We start from the raw sequence: 12,749 nt of genomic DNA on the forward strand, positions 1-12,749 counted from the left end.
GTGTGCGCGGAACTGAGCCCACCCTTTAATCCTGAGGTTCATCTGCCGGGGCCAAGCACGCTTGGACGGTGGCAGCGAGGTCCTCAGGACGTAGATGGATTGCCTTACAGGGCTAACGAGCTCCATCTGCCCGGGGAGGGGCCCCGACCGGGAAACGAACCCGGGTCTCTGCAGTGACAGTGCAGTGTCTTTTCCCCTAGACTACCGGGGGCTCCCGGTGCACATAGTGAACAGCTGTAAACACACAGAGTGGGTGACTGCTGTGTGTACTGGGGGAGGACAGAAAGGGAATATTTAGCAGATCAGGGGATGGCTGCTTGTACAGGTAGGAAAAAAAAAAAAAAACAACTGTGTGAATGGGTGAATGTTTCCAAAGGTGAGCCTGTTGCCTGTTATAGCTGATGCTAGACCACTTTGAGCTACATCCTTCTCTCCACACTCTCCATCAAATGAATCCAATGCACGATAGGAGGTGCTCAAAGCTTATTAAATAGGGACATCTTCTTAATAAATGTTTTCAAAATGAGCTTCTGAAGTCATGCCAGATATTCAATGTTTTGCCATAAAGTACATCACTGATTTGTGATGGTGCAGTGCTAGGAACAGTGCTTTTCCCAGGATGGAAAATGATGTCAACTTCTATCTTTGCTGCTTTTAGCTTCAGCTCCCTTTCAGCAACTATATGCAGTATAGCACCACTCTTCTGTTTGTGTAAGATAATGTTAGCAGAGCACGTGATCTGGCATAGTCTATAGGCCACAGCAGAACAATCCTGTCACTTGTCTTCTGTAACTCTGGGGTGGTATAATACATTTTGAGTGCCTTCTTAGATTTCAATTTATGGCATAAATTAGAGCAGTTCAGTGACTATTCGAATGCGTTTCTTGCTGCCCCCAGATTAGAGCTGTTCTGGCAGCTGATAATAACTGAAGAGGTGCTTTGGCTCTGTTTTTCCCAGCCTCATCTCTGGCAGCAAGAAAAAGAAGTGACAGACCCTTCAGTGTTGCTTTTCACTACCTGGCAGTTTTCTTTTACTTTCCGAAGAATACGTAGGAAATTAAGTCAGTTGTTCTGCTAAGAGAATGACATTAAACCAGAGACAGAATGTGACTGGAAGAGGTTTGTCTTTAAAATCCAAGGAGTCAAGAATTATTAATAAGTCCAGGTTTTGGAGACATGTGCAGAACTTGGAGAACTGAGAAGTAACTCTTTTTGCTGGCTAGTTAAAATTATTAGAATTAGGTTTGCAGTAGCATTCATGTCTAATTCATTTAGCCAGAATGAGTTTTTGTCTTTCTGTGTATATCTCATGTATCCTTATCATTAATTGTTAGTATAGGCAAATTTCTGGGTCAAATTCTGTCCCTAGTGACTATTACAATCTTCTTCCACAATAAAATAACTTTTAAGGTCTGATCTAAGTACTGACAAGAAACCACAAAGAGTTATCAGCGTTGTTACAACCTAATATCCAGCATTAATAACTCACTCAAAGCAGAGAATAAATGAGATTTGGAGAATTTTATATAATTGTTTCTCTTCCATTGTTAAACTGATAATTCATATAGTTGTAATAATAATAGTAAATAATAATGGTTTATTTTTTCATTTACTATCTGGGAATACTGGATAAACTGGTCAAATTAGAAATCTGAAAAAGTGGAGACTTGCATTCTGGTTCCTATTTTCATTATTGCGTAATTAGAGCACATCAGTAATTGGTCTGTGCTCACATTTCTTTTTCTGTGAAATGGAAAAGATAGCTATTCTGCAGTGATGCTGTGGGACTTCATTCATTACAAAAGTTCTTACTTTCTTTTGATTTCACAATCGGATTAACCCGGGGTCCAGGAATAAACAAATAAGGCTCTGGTATATATTTATACATAATACTAGTATATTAGATGAGAACCTAGGGCAGAAAAAAAGAGAGGAACTTTTAAAAGTAATATCTTCAAAGAATATAGTAAAAATTGGTAGAATAACTAGGTTTAAAGGCCATTTAAAGACGAAGGAGTTGTATAGGAGAATTTACAAAAGCTGTCAGACGCCTAACTTCCATGATGTGCTTTGGTTTCAATGACTCCGAAAGCTTGCTCACAAAGCCCAATGCCTACGCCCGTTTCAAAGTCAACCACCCACAGGGACTTTGCTGCAAGATCGTAATTAGGCATCTCGCAAGCCTTTCGCAAACGGTAGTAAGCCGGCAAAAATGCTGCGAGAAAGTGCTAGTAGCTCCGTTTTAAAGGAAGTGAGGGGCGTAGGAAACCCTGATGCGAAATACCTGCCCCTACTCAAACCCGTGACATGGCCGGGGGGAGCCGAGCACGGCTCGCTGCGGCATCGCCGAGCGCTCCCGGCCGGCCGGGGGCTCTGGCAAATCGCGCTGCCACCTCGCTGCGCGGGCTGCCGGCGTCAGGGACCGCTGCAGAGGGATGTCGCTCCTTCATCCATCCTTCCTTCCTCCCTCCCTCCCGCCTCCTTTCGCAGCGAGGGTCAGCGGGCGGCGAGGCCGGTCTCTCACACTCTGCTCGGCGCGGAACCCCCACCTTACCTGACGCCCTCCCGCGGCTCCGCCGCGCCGGGCCCGCCCTCCGCGGCGCTGGCTCCGCCCGGCCCGGCCCACCACGCCCCGCCCGTCCGCAGGCACCGCCCGCCGCCCGGAGCGCCGTGCCTGGCCCGGGCCGGCCCGGGAGCGCCGCTCGGCGCAGCTCTCGGCGAGGCGGGGGGCTCGCTGCCGGCGGCGGGGTGTGTGGGCGGCACGGCTCGGGGCCTGCGGCCATGGCAGAGAAAGTTTCGGCGGCTTCGGAGCGGGCACGCGGCGCCGGCCACGTCGGCTCCTCTTGCTCCGACTCCTCCTCTGGCTCGGAAACTCTCTCCGAGGAGGGAGAGTCCGGCGGCGGCGGCGGCGGGGCGGTGACGCCCCCCGGCGAGGCGACGGCTGCGGCGGAGCGGGCGAGCCCCGGGATGCGAGAGGAGGACGGCGCCTCGCTGGAGGAGCGGGATGAGGAGGTGCGCGGGGCCGGGGCGGCGGCTGCTGCTTCTCTGCCTCGAGGCACCGGGGGCGCGCCGGGAGCCCCCGCCCAACGCGGCCGGCCCGCGGTGGGAGCGCTGCGGGGCCACCTGGGGGCAGCCCCTTCGCCTCAGTCTCCCCTGCCAAACCCGAAGCGTTCCTGTGTCTGCTCCGGGCTCTCGCCCCTTCTGGCTGCCGATTTAGAGAGTTGGGGGGGTTTGAATGGAGAGAGGATTTTTTTGTTTTAGGAGAGCTTGGTTTTTTGCCTTTTTTTTTTTTTTTTTTTTTTTTTTTTTTTTTTTTTTTTTTTTTTTTTTTTTTTTTTTTTTTTTTTTTTAATTTTCCTTATATGTCACCTTTGCATAGTGCTGCTCTAAAGCAAACTCTTCAGTGTCTGAAGGAAGTGATGGGCAAGCCCCTAAACTACAATAATCCTGAGAGCTAATGACAGGCTGTGGGTTATGGAGGGGCTCAGTGGGTGATTGATCTGTAGCGCGATAACGCGGATACGCGTGTCGTTCCCTTCACTCCCCTCCTGATCTGGCTGCAATACCTTCTAACTGCACTCTTAAAACAAAACAACCCGCCCACTGTGTTACAGTAAAGTGACCCTTTTGTGTCGAGACTTATCTTTTTCTTACTTATTTATTGTTGCATGATTCACACTCCTTAAAGCTATTTCATGCCGTGACCCCCAACCAAATGCGTTGTTCTGTCCGACTGCTGTTTACTTCTCTTCATCATCTCTTGTCTGCCTGACTTGTGCCTTTTGTTGTGCTTAACTTTTTAATTTGCTCTTAAGCGATGTTTATTCTTTGCCTTTATGCTAATGGATGTGCAAATGTTTTTTTTTCCGGAAACCTTGCATTTCTAAAGGAATATCTGTTAAACTGGTTGAAGTTATTTTCAACTAGTTAAGGTGTGGTTGTCAGGAATATTTGCCTCTGCAGTAACGTCTGTCTACGTAGCTCCTGTTTTTCTCTCGTTCCCCTACGCCTACTCTGTTATGTTGATACAGCTGTAAGACAGCACGGTGACTTGAAACTAAATATAACTTTCTGTATCCCCCTCCTTTTTTTTCCTAAATACTCAAAGTTTTTCTAGTTTCCTTGCTTCTTTCAACTGCATGAGGCCACAAAGAGGAGAATGTATTTACAGTGAAGTGCATTTATGATATGCATACATCCACATAATTTTTATGTGTATAGTTAACTTGCTTTATTAATTAAACTGAGTAGGAGCTCTGTAACTGCTGCTAGCATGGAGTGTACTGGTAGATAATTATTTTTTCCTGCTTCTCAGCAGGTCTGGTCTGTGTGTGCTTGGGGCTGTGCTTACCACAACTTTGAGGTGTCTAGATGGTTTGGTGCTCAGTGGGTATGCCTGCAAAATACCTTGTAGAAATATACAAAGTGTTCTGTTCATTTAGCTGAACTAGGAGACACTGGCAGACCTGCGGTCTTCTGGTAAAGACTGGTTGTTTCTGTGTGCTTTGGAGATGAATTAAAGGCATTTTTGGAGTTGACAGTATAGGGAAGGCAAGCCCCAAAATAAGTCAACATTGAATTCACTGGAATTAGGAAATTCTGTATGGTCAGTCTGATTCCTCGCCTGCAGTTGATAATGCTAGAAGATAACAGCATAAACTCATGTTAATATAGTGGGAAAGTTTGCTTAGAATATGCAAGCTTATTTTCTCTCCTTTTTTCCCCTCTGCTAGATTCCTTCATTATCTAACACCAGACTGTCTATGATTTTTGTGCTTTGGTTTTGCCCATCCTTCCATTCTGGTGTAGTCTGCGCTTGCAGCTAAATTTCTGCGTACCTGCAGAACTACCTGACAAATCCATCTGTATAATAATTGTTTTGTGGAAGGTCACCACAATGCATTAGAATGCAGAAATAAAGAACACATGTTAATTTAAAACCAAGAGAGCATCTATTTACATTGAAACTGTTGAGGGTAGTGGAAAAAAGCAAGGCTAAGGTCCAAGATATATGTACAGATGATTTCAGTCTTGCTTTATGTGCCACTTACTGAAAGTATAACATTGAGAGAAGTGCTGGAAGATTTCACATTGATATCCTATTTAGTTACTGTCAAATAATGAAAATGTTGATGTACTCTGCAGTGTTCTGTTACTGAGTTCTTTAATTTTATGGATTCCTGGTTCTTGATCGTGCACTGGCAGGTTTTATTTGTCCTCTTGCCCTGGCCTTGTTTCTGTTGCCAACATAGCAGAATTGAATCTGTTGTCACAACTGTTTGATATCCTTCAGACAGCAGTCTGACAGACTGTCGTGCTACCTCTATTGCTACTTTAGCTGTCAGTAAATTCTTTAAGCCATGACATATAAAATATTTTCAAACTAATGAGTAGTTAAAAAACATGCATATTTTCCCATACACATAACTATTTTGTGTGCTATTTCAGTAGAACTGTGTCTTCTTCTGTGACACTGTATATGGCGTACTTGGCAACTTAGACTTTGTCTCCTCTTGCTCTTCTTTAGCCTAAACAACTCCTCTTTCTGTATAGAATGTCTCTCCAGACATCTGATCATTCTCATTGCTGTCCTTGCTGGACTCTTTCCAGCTGGTCACATCTGTCTTGAAGCATGATGTGAAAAAACAAGATGCTATACTCAGATTTAGGCCTTGACACTTGTGCTAGAACCGAAAGGTAGTTTCAGAGGTCTCCCAAGGAAGGTGGTTTTTTAAGTAGCCCAGAGCCCAGCCTGCTAATTTACAGTTTGTGGTCCATATAAGTTTTATGTCTTTTTCTGAAGAATGATGTGAACATTTCTCCTCTGCCAAAAAGAATGGTTCACCTCTGCAGCTCAGTGAAGGAAACTTAATTCTGTTGTCTAGGGTAGGTCAGTTTATTTTCAGAAATTAAACTATAGAACTGGAAGCATGTTAACTCCTCTAATGGATATCATGTCTGAAGGAGTTAATTCCTGGAGGCAAACAGGGAAGGGAGGGGTGAGAAGAGAAAGTACATCATTTCTTTTTATTTCTTCCCTGTTGTCATTACTTCATCCTACTGTTGCTTAAACTTCACCTTGAAAAAATGCTAAAAAATACTTGAAGAAATCTCTCATTTCATATAAGCAAGAACAAATGATAGTTTACAAGATTATGGCTGTCAGTTGCTGAAGCGTTTTTGATGTCTTACTCCGAGATATTAGACACATGAGAATTAAATATGGCTTTAACATTAACTTTATTTGAAAAGTGCTTTGCTGCTGGAACATCTGTGTGGTGAAGTGCTGTGGATAGCAAACGTGAAACGCAAATCAATTCAAGCAGATTATTTGCCTATGCTCTTCTGAGGCGAGTGGCTAACAGCTGACAGAGCAGGCAGGATGGAATTGCATAGTGAAGGGCACTCAAGGCAAATACTACACAGACAATGGGTCACAATCTTGCTGATGCAGTGTGGTTGTTTAGTTCTTTTAATTATTCCGTATTCTCTTCAGAACTCTCTTCGTTGGAAAGAATGTTTTCTAGGCTGTCAAGGGAGGAGTTGAGGCTGGGCAGCAGCATGTTTTCTGTTGTAATCTCTCTGCTTCTGCTCTCTGTGGGTAGTTAATATGGACTGGTATTATGGGGACCAGGATAAATGCAACCCCCTCCATGATTTCCCCCATTTTCCTTTCTCCTGTGTTTCCATCTTCTCTACACTAGTTTTCCTTTTGGCAAAAAAGTGACTATGAACAGGAAACGTGTTTTATGAAATTTACTGAGGTAAATGGTGCCAGATGTCATTGGCTCTGTTAGTTTCTCTCATTCAAAATATTTTACAGTCTTTCAGTCCAGTGTGAGATATGCTTTTTTTGATGGTGGCTTCCAAATCTTAGTCAGTATTTTACAGGGTAGGTGAGAGCTCACATGGTTTAATCTTGTTTCTGAAGAAGAGGATGAAGGCAACCTATGGATTCTTTGCCTACGTCAGTAATCTCAAGGATCTGAAGGTTAAATTGTGTGTCTTGGAGTTGTCTATCTTTTCTGTCTGAGTCAGGTGATCTACTGAAAGAGCTCACCTTTCTACAAACCTTGTCACAGTAACTACCCATTGCTTACCAAAGCCAGGAAAGATCAGAATTCTTTCAGAGAGAGTAATACTTTGCTGTATAGCACAGCTGTCTTGGTCTGAAATGGATCCAATAGCTTCTGAACAGTGCAGTGTCTTCTGAATTATCATAATGTATCCTCTTCATTATTTTAGATGCTTAAAAAACCCCCTCAAACTACCAAAAAAAAAGGGGGGGGGGCACACGGGGGTGAGACTGTGGTATTTTGTTCTCAAATAATTTCATTTCTTGATCTATAAATTAAATGCTTGGCCCTCAAGTGACTGTTCGAGTTTATAAGAGTAGAGATGATGAGCAACATAAGACAAGATACCTTATGAAAAATTTCCATTGACCTTTAAAGTTGATTACTATACATTTTCTCCTACTGTCTAGATGGTGTGTATCATTTAATAAAAAAGGTAGAATAAGCCTTTAGAGGTGCATGTTGTTATGTACCCTTATTATGTCAGAAATACTCTGGGACACGGAGAGTCACATGTTTGAGAGCTTAATCTAGTACGACCATGTGCTGCTGCCTGAGATTTGAGATTATCTGTAAAATTGTAATGTTTTCAGCTCTATGGAGCTGCTTTTCAAGAATTTGGTGGGTATAAATAGGCCTATAACCAGAGCATCTGTCTTCCTTCTGGATTGGAATAAGTGAGAACTGAAGAAGCGGAATCATGCTTTGAGTTGCATGTGTCGTTTTATGTACCAGAGCTGTTCATATATTGTAAATGCTTTTGGAAAGAAGTGGGTGAGGACCTGATAACTACAGACTTCAAAATCTAAACAGGTTTGCAAATACGATTGAGGGGACCCTTTGTACACTTCATATTTATCAGACTGGAGGACACAGTGCTGAGGCTAATATTCAGGATCCCTTAGTATCTCTGTGTCCAATTGTGAAATCAAATGTAAAGAAACATCTCTTTTGAAAAGCTGCAGCTCTGTTGAAGGAGTACAGCCAAAGTCCAGCGTAGTCTGCTGTCTTTGACAGTGTTCTGGTTAGATGTAAGCTGCTTTGAACGGAATGTCTGTAAACATAACAACGTGGCGGTTACTCCTGTACTATGAGGAAGCTCTGTGTGATGGGCTGCTTTGCTAGCAGTAAAAGCTTGTGTAAAGTTGAGTTTACACAAAGGGATAACAAAGTCCTAAATCTTGAGACATAAAATATGAGCACAGCTAAGCGCAGTGCAAATGCAAAGATCCTTGAGCTAGCAAGCCGAGCAGCTGGCTAGCCTTTTACTGCAACAATTAATTTAATGGCGTAACTTCCTCTTGGTTTTGTTGCAAATTATGCGCTCTGTCCCCCCATTCCCAAAGCACAACTGTACTCAAAGACTGCAATACTGAAACATTAATACCTATCAAATACTTGTTTTCTGATCTGTTTGTGTTACGTGGAGCTGGCTAATATTAACCAGCAATTCTCTTCTGTACAAGACTTGAGAAAAAGATACTTACCCTTATTTTAGAGGCAGAATTCTGAAATGCAGAATTGGGCGACTTATGAAAAGGGGTATGATGACTCTGAAAAGATAAGTAATGTGAATTGAGTCCTTAAAGTTTTCTGCTACAGCTTTCTCAAGCAAATTTGCTCTGACACCAGGCTGGAGTTTTTCTCTTATGTCTATTATGGCAAATCAGATGCTTGTTATTAAGAACTTCAGTAATACAGGGCCTTTCTGTTCTGTTCTGCTGCTAGGTTGGAAACTAACCTGCTTGGGCTTTGTCTTAAGAGAAATACTGGGTTTTTTAACAGCTTGATAAGTGAAAGAGGAGAGAATGAAGACTAATTTTTTTGTTTGTTTGTTTCTGGTTGATTTTTTTTGTTTGCTTGTTTTTTATTGGTATGGTACTGAGCACAGCTGCATTCTAGCTTGTGTTGAGAGCTTCTCAGTATGATGGTATCACCAGCAGTACTGTGCCATTGCTAAACCTCTTTAAGAACACTGATGTGAGCTTGAAATACTCTGCAGTCTTAAGACATACACTCTGTACACCCTATTTTCATTGTCTGTTGTTTCAGCCTTCAGATTCATCTTTTAGCAGTTCTTCTCTTGCAGCTGTGGAGTTTAAAATTCTTTTTGAAATGTTTTAATAGGTGGGTGGTATTGGGTTTTAAGATATATGACTTATGAGAGACTGATGCTTAAAGTCATAAAGTGCTGGTAGCTCTTTTTGTTGTGGTAGAGAGGAAACAAAAAAAAAAGATGCAAGCATTTGGGGCAAGGTAGCTGAAAAGGTGAGAAGCATGGGGGAGTGGTGGCAAATCAGCTCTACTTTGAAATCTAGACAGGAACCTGTTTTAGCTTTTGGTTTATGGAGCCAATTAAAGTTTTACTTACACTTTCCTATCTAAAAGGGGTCCTCTCATCAAACTTTCCAGCCGAAAGACTGTCAAGCTTTAGCCAGGGAGCATTGGGATGAATACCTTGCCCTCCTGTACAAATGAAACTAAGCCAATGAATTTGCGATTTTCAGAAGTGAACTACAAGCATATCAAGGGTTAAGGCTCAAGTATTCAGCTGTATAAACACCCCGGTTACCCTTGCCATAGGTTTCTTTACTGAGTACCTTGAATTCAAAGTGGGGACCAGGGATGAATGCAAGACTTTTTTCTTAACCAATAACATGTACAATCTTGAACTAGAAAAAGAGAAATTTCTTTTTTCTTTGCTTATCAAACAGCTCTGGAAGTGACTTTCAGGAAAAGCAAAAAAAAAAAAAAAACCAACCAACCACATGCAAGCTACAAAAAAGACCTTCCAGAATTACTAAGTGTGTATGAAAATAACTGGTTATAGGATGACAATTTGTATAGCCAGGAAAGATGAGTTCATTGTGGCCTGGCATAGAAACTTCATTATTAGACACAGTTGACAGTGTTTTATTTTAACAACTGTGTATATCTCAATATATTATTTTAATGTTTATTTATATATTTTTGATTTCAGAGGGCGGTGCTTGTATACTGAGTGACAGACTTCCTTTGTGAGGCCATGCTGGCATGCTAGTGGCTCTGTATAATTAATTGCACCTGGACTCTTAATGATCCCCTCTTTTTAATAGCCTTGCAGTCCTGAGGAAGAGAGCTGGGGGTGAATGGAGCAGATGAACTGCTGCACTAAACTGCTAATTGGATTTTCATTGTTACCTCAGGAAACTTTTACTAGAACGTAATAATGCTGTAGTTATGGCTCAGTCATTAGAAAGCTGTTATTCAGGCCATATAACAAAAATGCCTCGGATGACTTTCATGCTGTGTTTCAGGTTTTGTGCCTAGTACATGATAGTGAAGGGCAGGGCAAATTGTATCTGATATATTCTGTTCTGGACTAGCTAACAGAATAGGTTGTTTACAAAAGGTCACAGGGAAATCTTGTAGCTCAATTGGATCTTTATAGTTTTGATGAGTAGGTGGGTAATGTAAAGCTTCTGAGTGTGTTTTAACTTATCAGAGAGGTTCCTTCTCCTTCCCATTTATTCAAATAATCGTGGTGTTAACACATTATTCTAGTGGAAAACATGTTCTAGAGTTAAAGATGTCATTGATTTCCTTGGAGCAGCTCTGCAACAAGCAGAATACTGTATAATGACTTGGCTGTACGTACATTTAGAAAATATGGTTCTAAGTTACAGACTGATTAGCTGATGCAGCAAGGAGGTAACCTTGGGCTTATTCACTATTGAGGAGCATGGATAGTCATTGACTTTCTTGAGTTTCATTGAGTTCTTCAGTTTACTGAACCACAGACTTTGTATTGGAATTATGATGTGGGCTCAGGGTTGCTAAATTATGCTGAGAGGATGTATGTACATTCACACTATGTACATTCACACTATGTGTTCAGGTAGTTGTATGGAGCTGTTTAAAAAAGGTGTAGATATAGTACCTAGGGATGTAGTTTAGTGGTCTAATTGACAGGCTGGGTTAATGGTTCACCTTGATGATCTTAAAGGTCTTTTCCAGCTTCATTGATTCTATGGTTCTATGAAAGAAGACATGAATTAAAGAATATCACAGAATCACAGTATGCTGGGTTGGAAGTGACCCATAAGGATTCAACTCCTGGCCCTGCAGAGGACCATTCTCAAGAGTCACACCATGTGCCTGAGAGTATTGTCCAAATGCTTCTTGAACTCTATCAGGCTTGGTGCTGTGACCAGCTCTCTGGGACGCCTGTTCCAGTGCTATAAGCTCCTTGTAATATCCAACCTAAACCTTCCCTGACATAACTTCAGACCATTCCCTTAGGTTCTATCACTGGTTACCACAGAGAAGAGCCCCCTCCCATTCATGAGGAAATTGTAGATTGCAGTAGGTCTCCCCTCAGTCTCCTCTTCTCCAGGCTGAACAGACCAAGTGACCTCAGCCACTCCTCACACGGCCCTTCACCATCTTCGTTGCCTGCCTTTGGACACTCTCTGATGGCTTATTATCTTGCTTATATTGTGGTGCCCAAAACTGCCACAATATTCAAGGTGAGGCCGCACCAGTGGAGAGCAGAGCAGGACAATCCCCTCCCTTGACCAGCTGGTGATGCTTTGCCTGATGCCTCCCCAGACATGGTTGGCCTTTCTGGCTGCCAGGGTACTGCTGACTCATATTCAACTTGCCATCAACCAGGACTCCCATGTGTCTTTCCCTAGCACTGCTTTGAAGCATCTCACTCCCCAGTCAGTGCAAACATCCAGGGTTGCCCCATCCCAGGTGCAGAATCTGACACTTTTCCCCTGCTGATCTTTATATGCTTGATGCTTGTCCAGTCCTCTGATTTGTCAAGGTCTCTGCAGGCCCTCCATGCCTTCAAGAGAGTCTACAGCTCCTCCAGTATCCACAGTGGTTTACAATACTATCACTATGCTGAATATTAACTTCCCTTTTGGCAATTATTTTTGTGGTCTCCACTGGTTTGCTTCCACCCAAAATCAGCATGCACAGTGTTAGGCTCTCATCAGAGGTAATAACTAGTGGCTGAAAATTGAAGCAACTGAAACTTTAAGGGTTACAGTCAAGCAGCAGGTGGTCCTACAATTAAAGTAGGGTAAAGATGTGAGAGGAGGAGGAAGAAGAGGGAGATTAGGTTAAGGGAGGTATAATGAGATGCACTAGAGAAGATTCTCCATAGTGTTCACTAATCTGTATGCTTCTGTTAGTATTAGCGTTGTGTTAACAGGACCGTCAGACACAAATTGAAGTCAGAAATGTGTTAAAAATAGTCAAAAACTTAAAGCCGCACTATCAGATGCTTTAGGTGTAAGCTTATTTGAGGGTGAAGAAAAATACATCTGAATTTTGGCATGTTGGTAGCCACTCAAACAGCAGGGAGGGGCAAGCCCTGCTGTTTCAGCCCTTTATTACCTCACCTGCGTGCTGCCCAAGAGAGCAGCTGTGCCAGGAACTGTGGCATCATATACCTTGTGCACAGCAGAGGAATAGCCTCACACTTATACATGCCCTGATGACATACAAGCAGGTAGAGACAAGTTTTATAGCAGCAGGAGCTAAAGCACTTTCATTCCAGGTGTGCTTTCCCAGTAAGACTCTTCTAAGTAGTGTGTTTTTTTATGTGGTAATTAAATTAAAAAATTGTGGAAACTTCAGATGAAAAATGTAGATATATTAAGTCATCAGTCAGTCAGTGGA

The 12,749-nt window shown here is 42.6% G+C and overlaps 1 protein-coding gene across 3 annotated transcripts in view; it reads left to right on the forward strand.

Moving 5' to 3' along the window:
* The first annotated feature begins 2,781 nt into the window (after window positions 1-2,781).
* The window catches only part of MAST4 (microtubule associated serine/threonine kinase family member 4), a 276,825-nt gene continuing 266,857 nt past the window's right edge, over window positions 2,782-12,749 (forward strand). For 2 of the 3 annotated variants that reach the window (XM_027882177.1, XM_027882185.1), the window contains exon 1: window positions 2,919-3,012. In XM_027882177.1, the coding sequence (XP_027737978.1) occupies window positions 2,968-3,012 (45 nt within the window). In that variant the 5' untranslated portion in view covers window positions 2,919-2,967. Of the gene's footprint in view, window positions 3,013-12,749 lie in introns of all 3 variants that reach the window. The other variant, XM_027882167.1, reaches the window with a different exon arrangement.

Source organism: Empidonax traillii, unplaced genomic scaffold, assembly GCF_003031625.1.
Source record: "Empidonax traillii isolate 1590-97213 ecotype Southwest subspecies unplaced genomic scaffold, ASM303162v1 scaffold8:size5222938, whole genome shotgun sequence".
In the NCBI taxonomy this organism is placed as follows: domain Eukaryota; kingdom Metazoa; phylum Chordata; class Aves; order Passeriformes; family Tyrannidae; genus Empidonax; species Empidonax traillii.